At 41.7% G+C, this 26,746-nt stretch overlaps 1 protein-coding gene across 1 annotated transcript in view; it reads right to left on the bottom strand.

Annotated features, from left to right (window-relative positions):
- The window catches only part of cckbra (cholecystokinin B receptor a), a 33,257-nt gene extending 19,728 nt beyond the window's left edge, over positions 1-13,529 (bottom strand). The window contains exon 1 of the mRNA XM_083937665.1: positions 13,095-13,529. Coding sequence (XP_083793791.1) covers positions 13,095-13,239 — 145 coding nt within the window. The 5' untranslated portion in view covers positions 13,240-13,529. The remainder of the gene's footprint in view (positions 1-13,094) is intronic.
- Between the last annotated feature and the right edge of the window lie 13,217 nt (positions 13,530-26,746).

Here is a 26,746-nt window from a genome sequence, read left to right as displayed (position 1 = left end):
ATTTTTCATCTGTACTCCGAGTTACATACTAATGAATGGAGCTGGTGGCAAGGCACCGAACCCCCAACTGCTCGGGGCGCCGGTCACTGGCAGCCCCCTCGCTCTAACATCTCTCCTTAATTGCATGTACGTATATAGGTCCTGTCTGTGCATGTGTGTGTATTTCGGGCCTGTGTGTGTGTAACATGAATAACAATAATAGAGTGAAAAAATTGAATTTCCACGTTGTGGGACTAATAAAGGAATTCTTCTTCTTCTTAGTGTAGTTGTTACTTGCCTTCACTCTGCAGAAAAGGGGATTTGTTGAATATGCTGATGTTTGTGCAAACTTAATGTCCTCGTCTTACGGCCTTGTGTTTGTAGTTCTTAACCATAATTGGTGTGAGGTCATTCTGCCAAAAGACTGCAGTTGAACACCAGCCAGCTAGCTAACTCTGGCCCATTTGTAGAAGTGTTGATTCATGTGCATTTTGCTTTAAAAACACCTTTTGAGGGCTCCTCCTCTCTGACAATATTCCCATGCTGCACTGTTTGAACTATTTTACCTTTTAAAATAAAAAGTTTGTTTGAAATATAAAAAGGGGAGATTTAAGAAGCCGTAGCCATTATGGATTCAGCATTTTCCATATATCGGATAGTCTGCGGGGGAACAATACAGAAAAGATAAAAGCAGCAGAGGGAGACTCGAACCTATCACACTGCAGGATGCATGTTAATCACCTCTTCCACGTGGGACATCTAGTCACCCTCAACTGCAAATATGAATTATTCTTTTGATAAGATAATCCTCTGATGGCTCTGAGAGCAGTTTCATGTGCTAGAGATTGATATCACGGTCAGGTTCATAAAAGCAACATCCACCTAGTTTCAGTCCGTGAAAGATAAATCTGCAATGCGGGTGACAAGTCTGACAAGAGTTTGATTCACGCAATAGCATTAAGTGAGATATGCATAATCGGCACTAACTTGGGAGCAAACAGGCAGCCCCCACTGGCTCAGCAGCTTCTGTTGCGTTTGATTGTGAGCGATCCAGCTGAGTGGAAACGGAGTTATCTATTCATTGTGCACCAGCGGTATGTTGGCTCCCCTGGGCTTAACGACTGCAGGACAATTCACTTTGGTTCCCTTGACTCCCTCAAGCGTGACAGCTGTGTTCAAATCCAAAAGTGTCTATAAATACATCCCAGATAAGACGATGGCCTCTGAGATGCTCATGAGCAGCAGTTGACGCTGAACAATACAGCCGTGACCCAGGGCTGGAACGCCGCCACTGCTGCGTATCTTAGGGATGTTTGTGTAACCTCCGTTTGCTCTATTCCTACTGTTTATCCTATCGGCTGCTGCAATGCAAACTGTAATTATGTTTCACCGCAAGGATCATTTGTGTTTCATCACTTCACTTGGTCTTATCTTTAGGAGAGGATAAGCACAACTTCATCGGGACAGGATGTTGTTTGGAATGCATTTCTTGGGGGCTGTGGAGTGAGATTAATATTACAGATGATGACAGACGGAGCTGGATTTCATGCTGATACATGAATTAAACGATCAATGATAATGAGTAATAGCTTTAGAGGTGATATGACTGGGATGCCACAATTCTGAACTATCCTTTTAATCACAACCTAGCCATGAGGGCTGTATTTCACCCCTGTGAGATAATGAAATGTTAGAGATGCCTGTCGGCCCCGTCCTGATTCGATGTGACTCCTAATTACAAGTGAGCAGAAAGCCCTTTGGAGATTAACCCGTGAAGGGGTAGACATGAGTCAGGAAATTAGTCCTGCACTTGGGGGAGTCAGCAAATAATTCCCTTTTCTCTTTTTTTTTTCAAACTCATATTCCATGGTCTCAAATTCATTTTCAGTGAATTACTTTTCCGCCTGTTGAATGACATGCCGTATTCATTTACTGTCAGTCAATTAATGGACTGTTTGTTTCAGCACTTATTTCAACGCAAATATTCAGTACTTCTACATACTGCATGGAAGCTGTAGTTCCCATTTTCTCCACAAGCATGCTTTACTTGAAGGTGCCCTGTGGAGCTTTGGACCATTACACTTGGACACTGTTTAGACGGAGACGATCTGGACAGGAAATGCAAAAGTGGGGTTGTGTTCTCACCTTTTATCCCACGCATAAACGAACGTCTTTGGGGGGAAATCTGCATGTGGTGACGCGAAAGTGTGGGAAATTTGATGTAGTATGCACGCCAGGTGGCTAGGAGGTACTGTGAAGCACTGCCACACAACACCACCAAGAGCTTGTGCATGTGTAGAAACATCCTACTTTTCTGCCTAATAGCGTGAAATAGTCTGCAGTCGAAAACAAAAACATGGTGAAAAAGCGAAGTAAGAGACAATTTTGTCTGGACAGACAAGAAAGTCAAGTTATTGCTGAAGCTCCATTAGATCACTAGGCCACAAAGGCACAAGTGGGAGTAGACTGATGGAAAATGGTCCTACATGTTTGTTGTGGTTTGCTTGAACTGCACATGGAAGTTACGTAAACGCGTATGTGACGAAAGCCAGAGTGAGCAGATCAGCGCACACTTTTGTGTTTTAGTGCCTTTGGATGGAAACGCAACGGTGGAGCGTTTTTAAGATCTCCACTCTGGAGGCTGGTTACACTTTTTTGTGTTTTTAAGCCCCAAAAACGTTGTTGCTGTCTAAACAAAAAGCACATCTGATTAAATATTTTGTCGTTTTCAGCCACAAGCGTTGTGGTGTAAACAGAGCCTAGAAGCGCTTCATTCACCAACATCCTCCTGTTTTTTTCTTCCCTAAGTTTGTTCTTGAGAAAGATCCTGAAAAAAGTCTACATGAGATCCATGATATGTCCTTAAACCGCAAAATTGTTTGCATCTCTGTTCTAATAAGGATGAAGTCCATTGTCTTTATAAATTCAAAGTGCGTGCGAGTTGATCCTTATTATCATAGGTGAACGCCCCGCCAATCCACATAAAAGGGCACGAGACCTCAGGGCTGTGTGCAAACAGAAACTCAAGAGAGAAATTGAGTGAATTAAGTCAAGAATGGCCAACGGGTGAGGGTGGAACGCTGAAATTCAAACATAAGGGCACGATCTGCAAATATATCAATGTGCAAGTAGGCCCAGGGTGTAGAGCATTGCAAGGGACTATTTTCTCCATTACTGTCCTTTTGGATTTCTGATTATTACTGCCCTTATTCTCCTGCCTGCACCCGTAGTGTGTCTTCCACTCCTGCTGTGAGTGTATGTGTGTGTGTGTGTGTCTGATCCCACCCGCACCACACACATTACATTGATTCTCAGTAGATTAACCATTGATTCTGTGTATTCTCCCGTCCCAAATGTGTCATTTTCCTGTGTGTGATGTTGATGAAGATATGGCCAGATGATGCAACCGTTTTCACCCGATGACGTTTAGGTTCATCCTGGGTACAAGTTTATTTTTTTTGGCATGCCGGCTCTCATGCGTAGCACATTATAAACATTTGAAACATTTTAGTGAAAGGAAACACACTAAACACATTATTGAACATGCAAACAATGCAGGTTCTAAAGTGTTCTTAAACTCATATTTGTTTGAGGAAAGAAATGTACTTGGCATGTTTTATGTAACAGTAAACAAAACTTTGTTTGTTTCCAAGAAAACACCACAGGGTATACCTTTTAACCTACATGCCGATATGTGCAAACACATCATCCCTGCAGAGCTACAAGAGACGCTCAATTTGATTATTTTATCCCCATTCAAGTTAGCATCGGGCTAATGTCTCTAGTGACTATGCAATTTTGTCTGATATCAGGCGAGTAATATCACATGAATCAGTCTGATGTTATTACATAGGATTTTTGTTCCTTCTCCTTACAAAGAGTCTGATTTGGAAAAAGAAATCAGCTTTTTTGGGGCGAAAAACATCCTCAAGTGAAGAGACAAACAAATCAATCATTGGTTGACTTTTCTGTAGCCTCATGAAACATTTTTTCCCATATAACGACGATATCATCTCCCAGTGACAGCAGAGAAATGGTAGAATTAAACATAAGATATATAACCTTGAGTAAAGTAATTTTATTGCATTTTCAGATTCGGTTCACTTACACTCCTGTGTGTAGTGTGGAGTTTGGCAGGAATGTAAACAGAAACAAATCAGCCTTCTAACTTTATATAAGAAGAATGACCTTGTCTGTGTCCTGTGCTGTAATTTACCTTCTATGGTGCTCAATTCAAGTCACACTGTGTTAAAATTAAATCTCTTTTTTTCCCCTGATTTCCCGGCTTTCCAAACACAAGGATCTGCTGGTTATTACAAACATCTTTTTCCCTGTAACCATTAATGGCTGTGTTTTGGAGTCATTTCATTCTTAACTAGTAAACACTCCACATTTGAATACAAACATGCTTGATACGGATGTTGCCTCAGAGGGGGAGGTTTGCGTCCAATGCCAGATTTGTGTCCGCACTGCCAATAAATCACTATCTGACATCACAGAGCACTTAGTCCTTCGCTGGTTGTCACGGCTAATCAGATCCTGCCTCTTTCCAAATCGCAATACTCAGTTCAGAGACGACATGTCCTGACAGATCCAATCAAAAGATAGGGAGTCCTTTTGACCTCACTTTAGTCACAGAGGGAAAGCATGGTCGCTGAATACCAAGACTGATTTCACCTCGTTGCAGGTATGCTGATCCCTTTGAGACTGAAGGAATCAAACTAAACATCCCATTGGTGTTTTGATATATTTGGATACGTGACCCAGTGCACATTTGACCTTTTGGCCATCTTTGTAGCTCAATATTCCACATTACTGGGTCTTAAAAAACTGTTTGCAAATGAATCCTTTGACAGCCATTTAGCATAGTGCTCCATCTCTTTTATCACTGTAATGAGGCAAGTTTGTGTTACGGTCAGCACAATTCAACTCAATTAGTCTTTCCACCATGCGTTCCCATGAGAGGAAAATATTGATCCTTCATTGCCTGGAAATATTTTGGAAGTTGGAAAGAGAGCCTGTGCGAACAAGCTCAGCACATATTCAATTACCCACGAGGCCATTTGCTTTTGAGGCCATTAATACCCCCAGTCTTTGCCTCATTAACATATTGTTAGAAACTAAAGTGAATGTTTTTAACTTTAAAGCATGAAAGAAAGAAACTTGAGAGGCAATATTAAGGCCATGTAACGGTCCTCGAAACCTTTTTGGTATCAACCAAAATACGCAGTGACCAGGTAGCGTAAAAACTTCTCCAGTCCCGATCTGGAGAAAAAAATACTATTTGTATGGGTTTGCTCACAGCCAATCACTACTCAGGACACGTTCACACGATCGAAAATGACCTTTTTCTCCTTAAAAAGTTTTCCGTCCAAGCGGACTCGGCCATAACCGCTGTTTCTAAACGTCAGAGTTTCGTAACCGTAAGAACTGTAGAAGCTACGACAGCTATGGTTTCCAGATTACGCCGCTGTTGCCATTTGTATGGGGCGGCAGTAGCTCAGTCCATAGGTGACTTTGCTGGTTCGAGTCCCTGTGTGGACCATGAATGGAGCATGGACTGGTGGCTGGAGAGGTGCCAGTTCATCTACTGGGCACTGCCGAGGTGCTGTTGAGCAAGGCACCGAACCCAAACTGCTCGGGGAGCCGGTCACTGGCAGCCTCCTCGCTCTAACATCTCTCCATTAATTGTATGTATACAGGTCCTGTCTGTGCATGTGTGTGTATTTCGGGCCTGTGTGTGTGTAACATGAAAAATAATAATAGAGTGAAAATTGAATTTCCCCGTTGCGGGACAAATAAAGGAATTCTTCTTCTTCTTCTTCTAAAAGAATCTTGCGCCTCACATAACACGTGTTATGTGTGCTGCTTTGTTTTGTGTGGGAGAGTGTCATCGTGCCAATCCCCTGAAGAGTTGAGAAGAAGAGCTGTAAATGTGTCAGAGGGAATATTCCAGCCTTATATCTGACATAAAAGCATCGCTGTTAGAAATGGATATACAATGTACAAAACATGCCGTCTCAAAATGACTATGAAGGGGTCCAAGGCTTCGAATCTGTCAAACATCCTCAAGATTATGTAATGTTACTAAGCTGGACCAAAACCATTCCACAAGATGTTACTGTGTTTACTTTCTGAATCGGGCACTTGTTTAGTACTTGTGTAGTAGTTCCCTGGTCATTTTTAGGTAGTATGAGATGTCAGACAGGACATGTAGAAAAGGTGTGAGCTAATTCAAAGGTGTTTTCAAAGTCAAGTAGTTTGAGTTACTGCACTGCAGCCTCTCCTGAGGATGACGGAGTCAGTAAATCCCTGTCCACTCTGCTGTCTCTGCAGACAATGCCAGGAAGCCAGATGCCTGCCATGTTCGACGGCCAGGCTGGCTGCAAACTGTGACTTATGGAGTCCTTGTTCCCAGTGAGTGTGCATACTGATTACTATGGTAAGGTGCATGTAGATACAGTACATCAGTCTCTCATGTATATGTTGCGTTAAGAATAACAGAGTTGTATCTGAGACCTTGTTGAGGGTCCGAGGTGATAGGAGGTCATGTATGTGAAATCTTGGGTCATGTAATCCAGTTAATCACAAAGTTTGCTGATAAAATCAAAACTATGATTTTTAAATGATACTCCCTCAGGTATTTCAGACAACAGTTAAAGTCTCTGTGATGTAGATTTTATCACAATTTCGATCCCAGTAAGAAGGTTAATCATCATATTCAAGGTTGAGACAGCTGTCAATCAAAGAGCATCTCCAAACGAACCACTTCCAGCTTCCATAATGTAATTAATGAAGCCGAATTGTTTTTAACTGCCGTAATTGCCGCTAAGATACTGATTAAAGGAAGAGAAATGAACCATTCTGACCCTAACCTGTTGAAATTGATTAAATGGTAGTTTCCTCATTCGCCTCAATATAGACTCATTGGTACAACCACCTCGTAGCTGTTAGAGGAGCCGCATCTCAAGGGTTTTCCTTATCAAATTAAACATTCAGCCGAGGAGTTGGCCACTTGATTCCCATAAATCACGATGTAAACAAAGCCAGCCGTGAGGCACCTGTGTTTCCAAAGGGGGGACGCCATGCAGTACAGTGACTAATTGGGCTTTCTCTGGATTGTAGAGATCTCAAACTTTGTGAGATCCACAACTCCACGGAGGAAAAATCAATCAGGCGGTATTACAGCTCATACGTTTCCGGCTCATTAAACCTGCCCGTCAAGTTCCATTGCACAGGGGCGCAGAGCTACGACGGAGGGCGGTATTTGTTTTGTCACTCGGCGAGTCACATGACCGAGGATTAACCGACAGTGAAATTAGTCCTCGATCATATGCACTGAGTCTGACGGATACCAGATAACCCCGTAAAAAACGCCCGCCTCCCTCTAATCCTCCACTATCTCCAGGTAATAAAGCCGTTGTGTGACAGAGGACATTACAGCTCAATAGAACTATTTCATGGTTGAGGGGATCTTTATTGGTGCTGTCTCCTCCACACGTGTATTGCTTTCATGGACTGAACTGATGACATTATAATGTATATAATCAGCTGTCTCTTTTAAATATAAACTAACACAGCAGAATATGGATTGTGTACAAAACAGCAGCTCATATTTAAGGAAGAGGAAACCTTTTGTACACTCGGTGCCTGCGTGTGTGTGTGCGCTGTTTGCTCTGCCACGCCGGGATGCTTCAAAGTTTTCCAATTATTTGATCTGATTACCATGATCCTGTTATGACAGACTATTTCAACGTGTACATATCCAAAGGCAACAAGATTTTTATATCAAGACACCTCTTCGTAGAAATTGGACCTGCAGTGCACGGCTTCTATGTCAGTCTTTCTTTTCTTTTCTTTTTTTAACCCAAAGCCCGGGGCGACTGTTCGCCGTCTCTCTGAAAAATGAAAATGTGTCGTTTGATGTTTATTAGATGCACTTCATGATAACTTGGGGCTGGACGATATGGGAGAAATATTCCATCCCGCTATAGGTCATTTCTTTCGATGTTGCATGTTTTCTGATGATTCAATGCATAAATAGGACCCATAAGGGCAGAAGGTCTATGGAATCCACTCCCAGAAGCGTTTTAGCATCAGACACTTAATTTTCTGCATTCAGGTGAATTTTTATGCAACACTTTATGGTGGAAATGTATTTATTTATGTAAGGGAAAACACAGGTGAGAATTTCTTATATAAAAATCGAATAATATGACTCAAAGCGACCTATTGTTATGACTGGATTCTCAAAATTAACAATTTTGGCCCTAATACTTTGTCAAATATGACAGTCTATCAGACGGCCTTTTAGTTACTATTCTCACTCTAATTTGTGGCTTTATTAGAGCGACTTCCTGGTTGATCCAATACGGAAGCGCCAAAAATTGCAGTTCTCCGACTGTCCACTAGGGGCAGGTTTCATAATAGAGCAGTTTCTCATTGACCCCCATGTTAAACAGGCTGTTTTCACAGCATCATTAAACCTGTTTAAGGACTGGTACAAAAACAATTCTAGTGTGTTTGTATAGGTCTATCTCCATGACAATACTGAGGGGGGAGGATTTTTTTGTACCAGGCTAGTTTTTATTTTATAGGAGTTTAAATAATTAGGGGCGCGGCTTCTTGAGTGACAGCTAGCCTCTGGCCCTCACTTCTCCCCGGAGGTATACGTCAGCCAGATGGACGTATCTCCCTCCCCTCAACGTCACATCAATGCCCTTTTTTGGTCAGAGGAAATGAGGCAGATGTAAAGTCCAGTGCTTTGCCAGAGGCATTGTTGCATCTGTGAGTCACGTTCTAGCGGTTCTTCAAAATAAAAGCCATCTGCTACTTTCATGTTTTTATGGTGTGGTGCAAATGCACATGTACATCCCCATGTCCCAATATATAATATCATCTCGACACGATCCCGTTGAAAGTGGATAAATTATCATACTGAATTATCGCCCCGCCCTATGATAACTTATCTTACATGTACTCAAAAGGACGTGATGAGCTCAGCAAAAGTGCCACTTTGAATCAGCAAGGAATGAAGATTGAGCAGGCCGAGTCTGCAGTGCAGCTACAGATGTTGTTCCACGTTAGACGGGAACTGTCTGAACTGAACTGCTCTGCGGAGACCTGAATGATTGCCGTAATGTGATGTGTGTCAGATGTTGTTTCATTTCTTCGCTGTTGGAGTTTTACCGCTGCTCCTTCAGTTCCAGCAGCAAACACAGACAGTTTGTGCCTCCAGAATGAACCCGTAAATTACAGATCACTAAGGATACAATGATACTCTGGGAATTCATTTTAATCACCTATATTTTTGTTTGCAGCTTGGCAAATTGGCACCATCAAAAGTGTAATCAGAATGAGCTTTTACCAAGTCCTGTTTGCAGTGCACCGTGGGCGTACACACGACTGCCACTGGATTACTTTGATACTTGCAGCAACTAACGATTATTTTCAATGTTGATTAATGAGTTGAGTATTTTCTCGATTAATCAATTAGTCGTCTGGTCTATAAAATGTCAGAAAATAATGAACAGTGAGTATCAGTATCTAATCATCGGTCAAGACGGATGTCCGTCCTCCACAGAGCTGGGTCTGTCTGACGTTCCTCCCTGTTATAAGGAAGGTTTTCGTTGCCACCGTACTCTACGGGGGAATTGTTGGGTCTATGCCTACTCTGTAAAGTGTCCTGAGATAACTTTTGTTATGATTTGGCACTATAAATAAAATTGAATTGAATTGAATTGGATTGAATCAGTATTACCCAAAGCCCAAGAGGACGTCCTCACGTCTGAATTCCACAACAAAACAAAAAAAATCAGTTTACTATCATAGAGGCAGAGAGAAAACAGAAAATATTCACATTTAAGAAGCTGGAATCATTTCATTTTTTCTTATATATTTAAAATAGTTGGTGATTGTTTTAATATTGTCAATAAATGGCTTAATCTTTGCAGTACTTTTTTAAGACAATGATTCTTGGGCAAGGTCTGGATTATATATTTAAAATCATTTTTTTCTTTGGTTTCTAAGTGGGAATATCACAATGGACGCCTACCGTGTATAATAAAGTTTGATTGAGTTATGACTCAGAGGAGGAGTGGGATTTTTGGTGCTAATTGACTTCCTGATACCAGGCATAACTGTCAACTCGTTACACTGTGTTCCCTCAGTCAGACGTTGCCTCCGCTCTAACCACTTTCCACAGGTAAGGGGGGGATTCCATTTTCCCTAACCGACCACTAGAGACCAACGTATCCACCTGAAACTCTACCAATTTTCCACCAGCTCTGTGTAACTGCAGTGTGGGTCGTATGTGCAGATGAACGGTTCGTCCCACATGTTGCAAACAGGCTCGGAGCTCCCCGCTCTTTTGTCAGCGGGGGTCCGCCGGGTGACGCAACGCAGACTTTTCCACCTGTACGCTCCACCCACATGGTCTCTCGGCCCACAATGAGTCGCTCTTAGTGTTTTTTGAGTCTCCCCCACTCCCCTTGAACTCTCCCACACCTCGCTGAAAAGGCACGCCTGGATTGAAAACCTCTAGTATCTGTAGAAACTAAAAGAGGAGGGGAGACGGGCTAAACAATTGAGGCAGGGGTGGCAGGAGTGTAATGGAGCAGCCTTGAAATCTGATCCTCCGTCTTAGGTGGGTCAGAGTTGTGTAAGTTGATCATCATAAAGGTCATAACTGTCAGTGTCTCCACCCATTATTCAGGAAGTGTTTGCAGCCTTTGGAAGAAAAAAAAAAGGTTCACATTTAGAGAACAACTTATCGACTGATCCTCTGATTGGGTATTTAAGCGTTTGTGGTGTTTGGAGCTTTGAAGCAGACGACGAGAACAGAATGCAGGAGTAAAGTTCACAGCGTAGAGAGAGCATCTGTCTCATTTGTTTTATAACTGGTTCCAGCTTCTCAAATGAACATTTTCTGGTTGCCTCATGCGATTTACTGAGTTCTTTGGGGTTTTGGACTGCTAGGTCGCGCAAAACAAGCAATTTGAAGAGGTCACCTCGGGCTATAAAATAACTGTGATAGGCCATTTTCAACCATTCTATCGTTCGACACATAGAAAATAACTTATCTCTGCTTCAGTTTTCTATTTAAACTCTGCGTTTTCTCTTCAGTGCTGTGGTTCGACATACACAGTGTGGAAATGTACTTATGATGTTTTTGCTTTTATAAAAATGCATCACTTTCAATGTTTAGTTTGTTGTTAACTGTTAAATTGTATCCATTTGTAAGAAAACTGGAGATTTATTGCTCAAAACATGAGAGATAGAGCTGTAAAGTTGAGGCCTGATCGAATAGTCAATAAGTTGACAACTCTTCAATTATATTTGATCAACCGTTTTGATGATCAATAAATGGGTCTTACGGGGAAAAGGCAATATATTCTGATTCCAGCTCCTTTACCATGAATCTTTTCTGGCTTTTTTCCTTTTCTGTGACAGTAAACACAAGATGTTTTGAGTTGTGGAAAAACAGTCTGACATTTTACACAATTTTCTGACATTTTTAAAACCAATACATGAATTAAATACTTGATAGTGAAGATATTTGTTCAATGATTTTAGCTGCACGACTAAAATACATTTTAGTAAGTGGTAATTTGATATAGCTAACAAAATAAACCTCCCTGTGAATCAAAATAAATATTAAAGTCATGTATCAGAGGCTCACACCATTTGCATGCAAAGTCAATTTGTCAAATGATGTATGCTCTGGTCTAACACAGAAGTATACATGAATATATTCACTCAGCTTTCTATGATTCAATTTGATCAAACTGGGGTCATTGTTATTGTTTTTTTCTCCCCCACTGTAGCGGAAGCTCGGCCCTTCTGTCGGTGAAGGGCAAAATCTCCATTCAATGAATCGGACAGCAGTAATTCCACAAATGGAAAAGTGAGGGTGGGGCTTTAATTTCCCACCCCAGAAAAATACTGTTGGAGCGCAGCAATACAGCTGCCCAATCAGGCTCCATTGGGTTAAAGGGAGACAGCAGAGAAGGAATGTGTCAACTAAGGATTAATGTAAACAAGAGACGACTGTGTGTTCCTGTGCGTGTGCGTGTGTGTGTGTGTGTGTGTCAGTCACAGAGGGGTGAGATGGAGGTAGCAGTCTGTCAGCAGGACATTTCTCTTGGTCAAACACTGAACACACCCCACAGCGTTTGATTGCTCTCCGGGTAGTTGAGCCTACGCTGCTGCTGCTGCTGCTGCTGCTGCTGCTGCTGCTGCTGCTGCTGCTGATGTCCCACCCTGCCTCCTGTATAAGGTCAATAAAAGTAATGCAGCAGAGAAGGAGGAATGGCTGTGAATTATTTAGCGGGGGAAGATTTGAAATTTGCTTGATACTGCAGCAGCACCAAGGGGGGAAAAATAAAGAATAAAAAAAAAAAAAGAAGTCTCGCCCACGTTCAGACCTCATTACCTAATCAGCCCATATTTTTCTCCAGTGGTGCCCTGATAGGAGACAAAGCTCGGGGGCCGTAACTCTTCTGGTGTAGGGTTTAATCTCCACCATGGGGTAGTCTGCATTTTCAGAATTATGTGCGAGTATTCAAATTAAAAAACATCTCACACCGCTGCTCCTTCACATTGTTATGGATGCAGCAGTAAAGGAGTCCGCGTGGTGATTGATTGCATGCAACGGAGCTGAGGAACTTGAATTACACCAAACTCCTGATTGGAAATCATCTAATGGTAGTGATCAGGCAGGGCAGAAGAAAGATGAGAAAGGCTGCATGTGACGGTTAGGAAGTAAAAGTGTATTTTGCTTGTGTTGAAAATGACATTAGGGTCTGCTGATTCCATTTTTAAGCAGATAATCAGCCATAGGTGGCAGCTTGTAATTAGACTCAAACAACATTATCAAGCTGTGATGAAAAGCAAGAGGTTGGGGCTTTTATTTTGTAGGAAATATTCTGTCAGAACTTGCTTTTATGAAAAGAAGAATTATTATTAGTTTTCCCACCCACAGCAACTGTAGACTTCCTAATAATCACTTGTACAAAAATGTGTTTGGGGCCAGATGTTGCCTTTCCACTCCCATCTGAAGCATCAGCACAGTGAAGCAGCATCCTTAGCTCGGATGATCACAGGAAGCGTCTTACCTTTGACTCCTCTGGCCGCTCTGGGGACGACGGAGCCGTTCTTGCAGCTGATATTAAAGTCGGTAACTTCCACGCTGAGGTTCCCCTGCTCCGCACAGCCCGCCGACACCTCCGCCACACTCTCATTCCCCGCCTGCAGAGCCATCCTCTCCGGCAGACAGGCGCGGTGATCGGGAGCAGCCTGTTATAATCAGCCTATGCACCTGCACGGGCTATTTGGAGACGGTGCGCGCTCGACTCAACTTGCAACCGTCGCGTCTTGCTTCATAACAGCCGGAGAGGGTGCGATGTGAAACTTGTGGAGGAGGGGGGGAGAGGAAAAGAAAAATCCCAAACTGGAGTCTACTTGTTTTTCTAATGTCAAAAGCGTGGAAGATGTGGCGAGTAAACCGGAGAGTGAGGAGTGGATGAACGTGCGTGCGGTGGAGAGGGAAGTCCCCGTGAAGCGCAGCGCAGTGCTCCCCTGCACCGGACTGAAGCGCGACTGTGAAGGAATGAGGCTGCGCTGCTAAGGCAACTGAGGAGCTCTCTGACACGCACACACACACATGCACGCACACACTGACAAACACACACACACACACACGCACGCACGCACGCACACACACACACACACACTCTCTCTCTCTCTACATTCAGCTCACGACTGTCACTGTACAATTCAGCCAGAGCAGTAGAATGAATAGGCGTGTTACAGTATATAGCCCTTCAGGTGTGGGGATTTCAAGTTCAGCTCTCTAATATGGATTTAAATTGGATTTTTCTTTTTTTTTGAAGTGACAATATGAAGTTGGAATTTCTTAAAACAACCCTTCATCTTGTTATCGTTTGAGCATTGACTTTTACTGCACCTTTACTGTTCAGGCAGCTGGTTGGTGGAAAAACACTCTGGACCTCACTACCTGCCAAGTCCTGCATTCAAAATCATATTTAAGTAGATGTGTATTTGAAAAAGTGTATTTTCTTCCCCCAAATTTCTCTATAAGATTTTTGCAGACAGGCAAAAAATAAAGTACAGCAGTGGTATATTGCGTCAGAGCGTCTGCTTTAAAAGGAAAAACAAAAACAAAATACCCCAACATGAATCCTACTATCCCTCCCAACAAGCCATGTCAGATGTAGTCAAAGTCAACAACTGGATAATTAAATAACATATAACATAAGGAAATAATTAAGGTACAATGGGACAAAACGGTGTCCTATGATAACTTTTGTCATGATTTGGCACAGTAAATAAAGTTGAATTGAATTATTAGAATCAACTAATATCAACAAAAGCGTAATGACCTAGAACAGCTAAGCTACAACGTCACACCGTAGAGCGTTCCCTTGAAAGGGGGGTCCAGAAGCAGGCTACGTTCTGATGCTCTGAATAACTGAATGGTCCTGTTCGTGCTCTCGCGTGCCCTGGTGACTATTTACCAACGCACCCAAAGATTGCAGTTGAATGTTAACTTAAGACTTTCTTTGATAAGATGAAATAGATGAGGTATATCGAAAATATCCGATATAGCAAAAGTCCTATTAGTAACATGTTATTTTGCCCTGTTGCTGCTAAAGGAAATATGTTAGTGTACTATGTTACTTGAAAAATTTGAGACGCATAACCCCCAAAATATAAGTAATTCAAAAGCAAGCATACTATGACATTATGAGATTGTCAATACTGGTGCAAGCACACGTAGGCCTAAGTTGGGTTGTTTAGTCGAGTGGTTCCCAACCCCAAGGGATCCCAAAAGGTCACAATATAAATCTGTGGAAGGCAGGAAAGGATGAAAACACTCTGATACAAACATTTTTAATCATTTTTTAAAAATATTTTGGTTGGGTGAAAGGTTGGGCAGTTTTCTTTTCGTGCCTGCTGTTTTTAAAATGAAACCATATGAGATGTTTAGAGGAGAAAATTGCTTGTTTGGCTGAACTGTTAGTTGGGGACCACTGGTTTAATCTTTAATGATGCACTGTACTTTAGAAGCGCTTTGCTAATGTTATTTCATTCATCTTCAACCGCTTGTCCCTATCAGATCCTAGCTGACATAGGGCGTGAGGCGGGTTAACCCTGGATAGGACGGCAGTCTATCGCAGGGCAAACAACCATTCACACTTACGGGCAATTTTAGAGTCATCAATGAACCTTACACCTGCACGTCTTTGGACACGTGAGAGGAACCCGGAGAAAACCCACGCAGACACGGGGAGAACATGCAAACTCCACACAGAAGGGCCCAGCTAGGATTTGAACCAGGAACCCTCTTGTTGTTAGGCAACAGTGCTGACCACCACACCACAGTGTCACCCATTTTGTTAATGTTTAAAAAAAAAAAAGTGGGATGGGAAATGGAACTACTCAAGTAAGGTTTCAGTACCTCAAAGTGGTACTTAAGTAAAGTACTTAATACACTTAATACAGTAGTTGCTTTCAACCACTGCACCCAAAACTGTTTAATGTTTGAGATAATCATCAGGTCCCAATCGATTGTGCGGCTGAAGTATACATCAAGTGTGAGTGAGCGTGCGGAGATACATTTGGCGCGGGTGGGCGCTGGGGTTAAGAGAGGTCGGGATGTAACTGTAAATTCGAAATCACTCAAGACTGTCAAGATTTATTACGCTAGATGAGTGTGCAGTGTATGAAGATACAAGCGAAAACCACATAATAGCACAGGAGAGAAAAGCTGAGACTGGACCATCGAAAGGGACTTTGTGTGATATTATGTAATTGTTATACTCAAAGATATAAAAGACATTCGGTTTTGAAAGCTCCAAATATAGAAAAACGGGACTCTGCCCTTTTTGGCCCACACGTTCTCCCACATCTCTCTCCCTTAATTACAGTGTCACCGGTTATATTAGAACTCCACTTTCAATAAATTGTTTTAATATCGTGCCATTTCAGCAAATCGATAAACGGACGATCTCTTTCTCTCGAGGAATGGTTGCTGGTGATTTCTCTGCTCTCGTAAAACGACCTCCAGGTCTTGCGAGATGTCAGGGGGGATCATCAGTGGGGACAAAGAGCTACAGTTCTGCCAGGTTTAAAGGAGGATACCTTTCCCTAAATGGTGTGGTGATTTAAGGAAGGGGATGACGCCACGGATACCAATTGTTTGTTTGGAAGATGAATAGACGTTGCACATCCTGTGTTTTTGAATCCTACTTTTGTCAATGCCACTGACTTGTTTACACTTTGTTTCAAATGAGAATGGCTTGGCCATTATCTGTAGCCTGTGGAAAAACTGTTAAGTTTTTTTCCATTTGGCTGTTTGGCCAACCCGCAGGAGTAAGGTGAGAGGTTCTGGGGCTCCTGGTGTGCAGTGTGATGTCTTTGTTTATGGGGAATGATCTCAGAGTGCCTCAGGATGTAGTTTGTGTGTTACCGCTTGAGAAATCATACTGATGCTTTGAAAAATGTCTGGAGGCGGCGGGGGTGGAGGGGGAGTTAGTTTGCACTGTGGGGTTGGAGGGTTTGGGTATTTGTCTTTGTGATTTCTTTGATGGTTGCTGTCGGTCCCGCTGATGGTTTAACAAGTGCTGCTGCCGCTGCTGTTACTGCTTTTATACTGCCATTGTGTGGGAGGTGTGCGTGTATGTGTGTTGCTTCAGCTTGGCTAACATGTGCTGGTGTTCCTCCCACATTTTTTAAGATAACAGATTATTAAAGGATTGCCAAAAGTCATTCCTTTATGCTTTCTCTTGAACCTCCATTGTTGTTTGGCAGCGGCTTCCACATTGATTTTCAGAAACGTTGTGTCTTCACACAGGTCATGACCAGCATGTCTGATAAGATGAGCAACTATTCACCTTCTGAGACTCCAGGGTGTCAGAGCATCCTGCTCTGCTAGAGTGTGGGCATTAATACGTTAGTAGAACTGAAATTCCTTGTGCAAAAAATCCACTGAAGCAAAGACCGCACAGGTGAAGCACTAAAGTTGCCTATTTGCATAAAGGGAAATGTCAGTCCGCCCATTCAAAAAATGTACGAGTGCCCCAGGATAGCTAGAGTCAATACTAATAAACATACATACATTTTCCTAAAGCTAGAAACAGGAGAACTTATCTTTCAGAAAATGATTATTTGCTGCATCCGCAGTCGAATGGTGTGGGATCATTGTTGTGTGAACCACTTTTGGACACAATAATAACATACGTGAGCTTTTAATTTTTCCGTAGTGGAGCCACATTGCCTTATAATGTCGCCCAAAAGACACAAGTCAAATGAAGTTTCCCTCTCACTACTAACAGTCCAAAAATAACATAAAACCACCTAATGGACCTCGAAAGGCAATTAAGTACAGTAAATAAAATAATTGTATGTAATAAATGTGATACTACTGGGTGGGATTACCTTGTATCTAGATGACTGTGGATATTTCCATTCATCCAGGTCATAGTTAACCAATGGGAGTTGAAATAGAATTAACTGGACACTCGTATCTAGATATTAAAGGAACCGTATCAGATCCAGTAGCCGTCACACGCGGTGTTCCACAGGGATCAATTCTAGGACCCTTACGGCAGGTTTACATTGGGAAGCATTACGATATGTCCACACAAGGGCCAGCAGCTGTCTGGCGGTTTCCTCCAGGAGCACATTTCTCATTTCAGTGTGTATGTGCAGGCCATATGTTTAAAACAATCACAAGCAGCAGTGACACTAGGATTTTTCTAATAAATATAGAGGAGTTGCAGGCTTTGATCTATTTTACCCCTGTAGAAATGACCGGAACTGAAACTCCAGGAGAACAGCAGGAAGAGGGGCAGGTAAATGAAAAGGGTTTGCAAGCAGGGATTGCTTTATCTAATTGACCAGATCATTTATATGATATATAATAGGTCTTTTATATCGTTTTAAAATAGATTATCTGTGTGTTTTCTTGCAAGATTCCCAGTCAGTGCTAACCCGCTGTTACTCTTCCAAATATGTAAATGATATCAACTGTGCAGTTGATTGTGACCTTTTCTGTACGCTCGCGATTCACATTTATTAGTGAGTCTTTATTGAAAATATGCAATGCCACTTCTGTAATGGAATCACAGAACAAAGGCCACAGCTTAACTGACTTTAATGCTTTACATGATCATATCCGGTTTAAAAAAACTTGCCAACATTTTAAAATCTCTATTTTTGATTAAAACTAGGAGTACGGAAATGTTCCACAGTCCTTAAAACGTTTCGCAAGGCTTCCCTGCAAGGTAAAAACTCAATTGATTTCCCTGGATAATTATTTTTTAGGCATTATGACCACTGACTGTAATCACTTGTCTCATTATGATTATTATCTCCTCGTGTTGAGTGCAGACAGACAGATATTTGAAAATAACCAAGTGGAACTTTCCCATGTGAGAAAAAGAAAATCTACCTTAATAGGAGTCGGTGGCCTTAGGTGTATTTGTCTTTGACTTGAAAATGTTTGACATCCCGTCCACCCAAGGATATTCTCCTGATCCTGTGATGTGATTATCTTATTTTAGCACATGATTGAAAGCAGGGAGAAATGCCAGCCTTGGTCTGTCAAAGGATTAAAAAAAAAGACATACCAGCACCTCTTAAGCTCCCTAATTAACTCAAATTATCATCTTTACATTTTCCCTTGCTGACAGTCTTTTAAATGACTCCTGGCTGTAGCTTCACACTTAAAAGAAAAGCTGGACATTTGAGGAAACACACCCAGAAGATCAATACCACACTGATGACTGTCCGTTAAGTATGAAGCCAGAGCCAGGAGACGGTTAGCTTAGTATAGCATTAAGAAAAATAAATCAAACACAGAAAATGTCCTATACGCTAGTCTAGTCCCTGTTCTATGAGTAAATAACTTTCTACAACTATAAATCAGACACTTAAAAATGCTAATATAGGACACACTTCTAGAGTAATGGTGCTCACTTAAAGCCCACCGACCCATAAGAACCCTTCAGGATTGAATGCTCCAAAATGTTGCTGGTAACCCTCAGCTTTGCAGTCCGTCCAGATGTTGACACAGCTTCTCCTCACCACATGCGCTCTCCAATTTAACTGCACCTCATAAAACGATCCTCTCTGGTGCTGAAATAAACAGCTGGACCATAAAATGTCAGATGAAAACTGCAAAGTGATGCAATGTTTGTTTAAACGAGCACCAAGCTTGAAAGAAAGGAATGTTTGAGTTCATAAAGTCGCAACAAACAACTATATTCAGGGATAATCTCTTCTCTCAGCAGTGCATGTTCCTTATACCAAGCATTAAGAGGAGTTAAGGTAATATTATGTTTGCACACTCTGACATCAGACAGACAGACAGACAGAATGACATGTCGTAAGCTTGTGTCTGAGTGCAACAGAGTGCCCTGTCTCTCTCATCCAAAAGCATTAGTGCTTTCATCCATCATTATGAAGAAACAGCGCATGATGTGTAGTACTATTCTTTGTCTGGGGCACACACACACACACACACACACACCCAGGTTTGTGCACACAGTGCCGAAACTGAGACGGGTCCTGTCTCTATATCTTATGAGCAGCTTCTGAATAGACACGATGCACATGTCAGCAAAGGAGTGGGAACAAAGACTTGAGTTGCTGAAGCATAGTTAACAAGCAAAGCGTTTTACTGCCAGGGTATAAGCAGCCACACAGACAGACAGACAGACAGACAGAGACACATCTGAATAAAGAAAAGGCTGCACTCCTATTGACCTTAAAGGGTTTATACGTGCATTATAAAGCACAGTGCAGATGTTGGTGAGGGCTTGAAAAGAATACCAGGTAACACCAATTTTTAGTTGACAGTGTCCACTTGCTTTTTATTAAAATATGCACCACATATTTGATCCTACCTCAGCGTTCTACTGACATCTGCTGGTGGGACAGATTTTAAACAGAACATAATAGCTGACTTTGCTTGGCAGCACTTTTCCATAGAGAGCAGTGTCTTTTATGTCAGAATGACTGTTCATCTGGTAAAACTTCTTCATTTTTATAGAATGAAATTTTATTATTTTCACAACAATAACATTGTCATTCTTGTTACAGACCTGAGTTTGATAAAATAATAAACACATGCATATGAAGGACATAAGTAGAGTAATAAGCAGTCATTAACACACACATGTATCATAGAAAGATAGATTTTACACACATTTACCAATATTCCTAGAGCAAAATGCTGCTGGGATGACATTTTTGTAGGCCGAGCGGGAAGTTAGCGTCACCCTGAGTTCACTTGTCAAAAAGCCAATGGGATTTTTCAATTGGATTTTGGATTATTGCAGAAAATAAGCTTTGTGGCTAACATGTATGATAATATATGATACTGATGGTACGCTCCATTTACCTCAGATGTCGGAAGTTGGAGATGGTAATAACGGCAAACCCAAGTTACCAGCGTTTCCGTTACAAAGTCTGAAAAAACACCCGCCGAAACTACCAGGCTACGGTTAGCAGTTGTTAGCACATGAAACACATGAAAAAATGTAAATTACACTATGCCAGCATTTCCATATATACATACAATACTATGTATATAACTGACTTGTTGTGACAGCAGATGGTAAAAAGTGTTAATAAAGGATTATCACAGAAGCTTCTTTACTGTTTACCACCGGGGCAGCCATCTTTAAATGTCAACTAAATGGGGTTGTGTGGATCGTCAGAAATCCGACCTCGGGGGTCGTTCCAGTTGATACCAGTTTTGTTCAGCATGATAATCTTGACAAATGTAGTGTAAATGTAATCACTGGAAATAAAAAGCGTTAGGCTATGAATAATCTACACCACCCACTAGCTTCCAACTGATTTGACCTGTAGGCGCAGTTACTTTTATAGTCTCATTTAGCCAATTGGAAGCAACAATTGTAAGCCTTTTTAAAGACACATACAAGCTTGAAGTTCATGAGTGATGTATTTACTGGCGTATTTTAGAACAAAACCTTAAAATACCTTAGACTTGTGTTATCAATGACCTTATTTATGGCTTCTAACCAAAATTACATTCAAAAAACCAGAGACGAGGGAGCTGGTATTGAAAAATGCTGACATATTTACGGGTTTAAGGACTCATTCCTGCAGCACTTTGCATGCAAATCATTCATTAGGTGACTCTGAGAAGGGCCTTTGGCGCTTTTCAGTCTACCGTGTCAATTCCTCTTTAAATTAAGTCACTCAAATCATTGGGTAAGTTATTTATCAGTGGCTGCCATACATTTATGCTCTCATTTTCTTTCATTTTTGCAGTAAGTCTTTGCTTGGGAAGTACTCTGAAGATTGCGTTACAGCTTTTTTCATCTCATCCTATCTCATCTCATCTTCAATCTCTTATCCGGGATCGGGTCGCGGGGGCAGCAGCTTTAGCAGGGGACCCCAAACTTCCCTTTCCCGGGCCACATTAACCAGCTCTAACTGGGGGATCCCGAGGCGTTTCCAGGCCAGTGTGGAGATATAATCTCTCCACCTGGTCCTGGGTCTTCCCCGAGGCCTCCTCCCAGCTGGACGTGCCTGGAACACCTCCCTAGGGAGTCTCTCTAAGGGAGACTCCAGCCACCCTCCGGAGAAAACCCATTTCAGCCGCTTGTACCCGCGACCTCGTTCTTTCGGTCATGACCCAGCTTTCATGCTTTTTTCTTGGATCCTATTTAATAGCACGCACCTTCTTGGAAAAGAAAGCTATTTAGTAACTTTGCTCTTCAGTAGTCTAAAACCCCTGCTTCGGATGGCAACCCCAACAAAAACTGAAATGTCATATCTCTAAAGACCATGGTCTTTAGAGATATGACATTTCACAATTGTCCTTAACTCCTTTGCTATACGTAGCGATATTAGAACAGTCATAGAAGTTACAGCTGACAGATCAGCTTGTTTATAGGTGTTCTCTTTTGTCTGTGTAGTATCTGATTCTGATCCGCATTTTCTTTAAATCTATTACAAAGAAAAGGGAGTGAGAGGCACTGATACATTCTTCCCACCAATCCTTTTCATAAGCAGTTTGAAGAGCCTGTTCTAACACCTAATCTATATTTTGCTTTGCTCAGGATAGCTCTGTACCGGATAATAGATTCCTCAATTGTCCCAGGAGGGTCTTGTGCTAACGTAACATCAGTATAAATTAAGTTCTGGGCTTAAAAGAAGCAAACATCCTTCTACCTCAGCACAAGTTTCAATGCTTATTACTGAGTATAAAGGTTGTACTGTAATGCACCAGGTGAAAAAGAAGTAGACAGAGGGAATTAAGTGCCATTTATTTTTCTTTCGATGACTCCAAAAAAAAATGTTCAAAGTATTCTGGTTTTCCAGCAGTGTGGGTCGTGGTTTAATGTTTGCTGCATTACAGCAGTATTGTAGCATACTGTTCATTCATTCATCTTCAACCGCTTATCCCGGGGTCGGGGTCGCGGGGGGGCTGGAGCCGATCCCAGCTGACATCGGGCGTGAGGCGGGGTACACCCTGGACAGGACGCCAGTCTATCGCAGGGCACATAGAGACAGACAGAGACAGACAACCATTCACACCTACGGGCAATTTTTTTAGAGACACGTGGGACTTTGGACTGTGGGAGGAAACCGGAGAACCCGGAGAAAACCCACGCATACGCAGGGAGAACATGCAAACTCCACACAGAAAGTCCCAGGCCGGGACCACTACACCACCGTGTAGCCTGTAGAATACTGTAAATAGTAAAATAAAAACAAATTCAAATATATAAGGTTTTAAATTAAAACAAACATACAACTGTACCTACTTTGATAGAGATCTTTCATTGTGTGTGATTGTGTGTCCAGAGTTTTGAAAATCGAGCCCTGTTGTGAAGACTGAGGCAGCAACAATGTAATCATGTAATATTGAAGTTTGCAACTCATACATCATTGATCTCTTTGCACAAAAGTGATTTTACTTTATATGTTGACAGCTATTACATCTCTTATTCACTAGTTTGTTTCCTGGGTAAGGTCCCTTCGGCACACAGGAAATAACATGCTTTAAAGACTAAAAGCAGCCACAAACGCTCACTCTCCATCAGAAGAAGCAACAAAAGCAGCCACAGATGAAAAAACAATTAAAAGCGCATCACAACAGAATCCACAGACTGCGTCACAGGCGATGTTTGGGAGCTGCCATGCAGACATTAAAGCCATTTAGCACCAAAATAAACCAAATGCAGCATTTGAAGACCACAATGAGGGCTCTCCAACAGGGCACTGCAGGGTTTCCATTATAGTTTGTTATTCTAAAAATGAAAAACTAGATTAGATCGAATCTGTAATGTCATGCAATCCACCTGAGCACAGATGTTGACCAGCTACATTTCGGCCTCACTGATTAATAAAACATTGTTCTTGCCTCCGGTCGATCATGAAGACTAAAATCTAATGTGTTTTAAATGCCAAATAATCTATTGCTGTATTGCAGCTGCTCATATGTGAAATATTGCCGACTGATTGAGAGGGTTCAATGGACAGTGAGATTGCACAAGACATCATTTCCATTAAAGTATATGATATAACCATATCATATGATAAGTTTAGCACTGATATGAAACTATAAACTACTGTTTTTTCCTCAAGGTCAATGAAGGGATTTCAAAATAAAATCATGTTTAGCATACAATAGCTAAAGGTTTTAGGTGCTAGGTACTCTGTGAGGCTGTACTAAATGCTAATTCAGCATGCATTAGCAGGCATAACATTTACCATGTAGTTAAGTGTGTTAGCGTGCTACAATGTGTACAGTGATAATGCTAACATATTGATGTTTAGCAGGCATAGGTTTACCATGTAGTTAAGTGTGTTAGCGTGCTACAATGTGTACAGTGATAATGCTAACATATTGATGTTTAGCAGGCATAGGTTTACCATTTAGTTAAGTATGTTAGCGTGCTACCATGCGTACAGTGATAATGCTAACATATTGATGTTTAGCAGGCATATGTTTACCATTTAGTTTGGGTTGTTTTGTGCTAGCATGCGTACAGTGACAACTGGGGAACATCGGACCAGGTCACATACAAAGCGGGAAACCTAGGAACGCTCCAGTATCTTCCAACTATCACTACTACATTGACATAAAATACGACTATTGGTAATACACATAGACTGTATAAAAGGTAATACAACTTTCTATTGACAGGGTATATCCAATGGCGGTTTTGAAATCTCATTGGCCACCCCAGATCTGGTTGTTGGTGAAGTTCATGAACACAGAGTCGGGACAAATGCTGCTCAGTCAGTGATGACTGTATCAGCCAAACTGCTGATACAGGACCAGTTTGTAATTGGACTGTGGCCGTAAGAACTTATCTCTGGTCCGCAAATGTCTTGAAAACGGCATACATGTGCACGCCACAACCTGTCGTTGATATCCTCAGGACTCAGGTCATAGCTATAGTTATTGTAATTTATTGTTTAAGTTATGTCGACTTCTCTGCTGAGAGTGTCAAAACTTAATTTAGCACTTAGGAGCAGTTAAAAGTACACGAACTACACATTACTAACGTTAGCTTGTTAGCCTGACCAGAAACCAACCAGCAGTTAGCATTGGCTATTATTAGCTGTCAGCCAACTACAGTTATTCTCCCGCAGCTCACTCTCATAGGAAGTTGACATGAAGTTGACAGGAAATCTCAATGTTTCACTCTGAACAGTGACTCTTAAAACATTTAAACATGAACAGTTACCACAGTCGGTCACAGTCTTTTTAAGAGACACCTTTAATAACAAAGTCACACCTTGGCTATTACCATGGATACAAAGTTATTATTTTCACATTATGACTGTTTGATTCAGATCAAAGCAGCTGTACATAAACTGAGTGATCCAGCTTTAACAGGCTGTGAACGCTCCCGCAGATGACGTATCAAACTAAATGATAAATCATGAGTGATACGTGATCCGGGCTTTACTCAACTGGAAACGGATCAAATGTATAACCTATCCTGAACATAATTACCGAATTAATAAAATAATCATGGCTTCTGTTGACGGTGTTAGGTTAAAGTGGAATAGAAAAGAGTGAATAATATGGTAACTGTTCTAGGTTGGATCAAGCAGGTCTATAAACAACAATGGATGCAAACAGGATTTTCTGCATTAGTTGGTAACGCATATCACATGCCATTCGTTCAGGTACGCTTTGCCATGGCCACTGGAAACGCCACTGGGTATATCACCCAACCTCATGTGCCCTTTGTTAAATAACAGAATAACAGCAACATCTGCATTTATGACCCAGCATGTGGACCTTTGCCCGTTTTCATTAGTCAGTTAGTTGTCATGACTTAATGTACCTTATCTAATCTTCTCGCTCACATCTTTCAACTCATATTCATATTATAAAAACAGAGGCTATTTCATTTTTCCAGGCTGGACCCAGGAAACCATTGCAGCAAGTGTTGAGCAGTTCTATGAATTAAACAACAGTATGATATTTATATACTATGTCATGTGAATTTGTCTTTCTGATGAGTCTTTCTGTTTCTGAGGAAGGGTCATAACAGGCAGGACTAAATAGGACTCGCACTTTGTCAATTTTCACCACAAACTGCACTGACTTCACAGCCTTTTACAGCTCCACTAATAGGTATGTTAAAATCATGAAGTGAGCTGAAGGGGGATGCGATGAAATTAAAGTTAGCAGTTGGTAAACACAAAATGTTGTACAGGAAGGGGAGGGGAAAACGCAGATAACAGCAGCAGAAATACGCTTTTTAGTGTTACTGAATGTGCCTCCAGTTTATTTTTATGGCTGTTTTTATCAACTTGTAGATCATCTGACCCTGAGGAATAAATGAAAATGAATAACAGCAAATATGGACGTGAAACAAAAGCGTCATCACCAGTGTGATGTGAAGTAGGCTCAGATAAATCATTAACCATCACAATGATACCGTGTGTGCTGCCGGTGATCCATGGCTGAGTCAAAGGTGTATCTTTATCTGATGGACGTCTTCTATAAAAGCTCGTGTCAGTCTTGGGTCGGTATCACCAACAGTTGCAAACAAGGAGCTAACTTTGACAAAGTGGCGATGCGTAACTCTATGAGATTGAGCCTCGTGCTGCTGCTTTTAGCAGTGGGAGCAGCCACATCAGAGAGGTAAGTTTGATTCGAGAAATGATACAGTGGCAGTTTGTGTCAAATACTAACAGACGGAAGGCAAACACAACAAAGCTGGGGACGTTTACTGTGGAAGAGTCTGAAATAGTTGGTTAGCACCAGTATGATGATTTTCCAAGTACAACATACAGTATGATCGAGGTGTGACACACCTGACAGTTACTTCTCCTCATGTGTCTCGTGTACTTTGGTGTGTGCAACAGAGCAGAGCACGACTACTACAAATATCATCCCATGCCCGAGGTGAGAAGACCCGATCGCTGCTCTCACACACTTTCCTTTACCACGCCGATACACAAACACACACTCTGACATGTAATGTATTCCCACCTACAGATCACCAACTGGATGGCTCAGATTGCGAAGGATCACAGCGATATTGTGACCTTAGTGGATTACGGACAGACCTATGAGAATAGGGTTATTAGCCTGCTCAAGGTAATCCAACTTTGAAACCGTTAAGTGTTGCTATGGAAAATACCAGAAGGATATTGGAGGTTATTGCTATTTTGTGTGTTTGTCCAGTACAGTAGACAAATAAGAAGCCATATGAATTTGCTTTCCAGATTG

This window comes from Echiichthys vipera, assembly GCF_963691815.1.
Source record: "Echiichthys vipera genome assembly, chromosome: 23".
Taxonomy (NCBI): Eukaryota; Metazoa; Chordata; class Actinopteri; order Perciformes; family Trachinidae; genus Echiichthys; species Echiichthys vipera.
The sequence above is the reverse complement of the archived record's forward strand: the minus strand, read 5'-3'. Positions and strand labels throughout refer to the sequence as shown.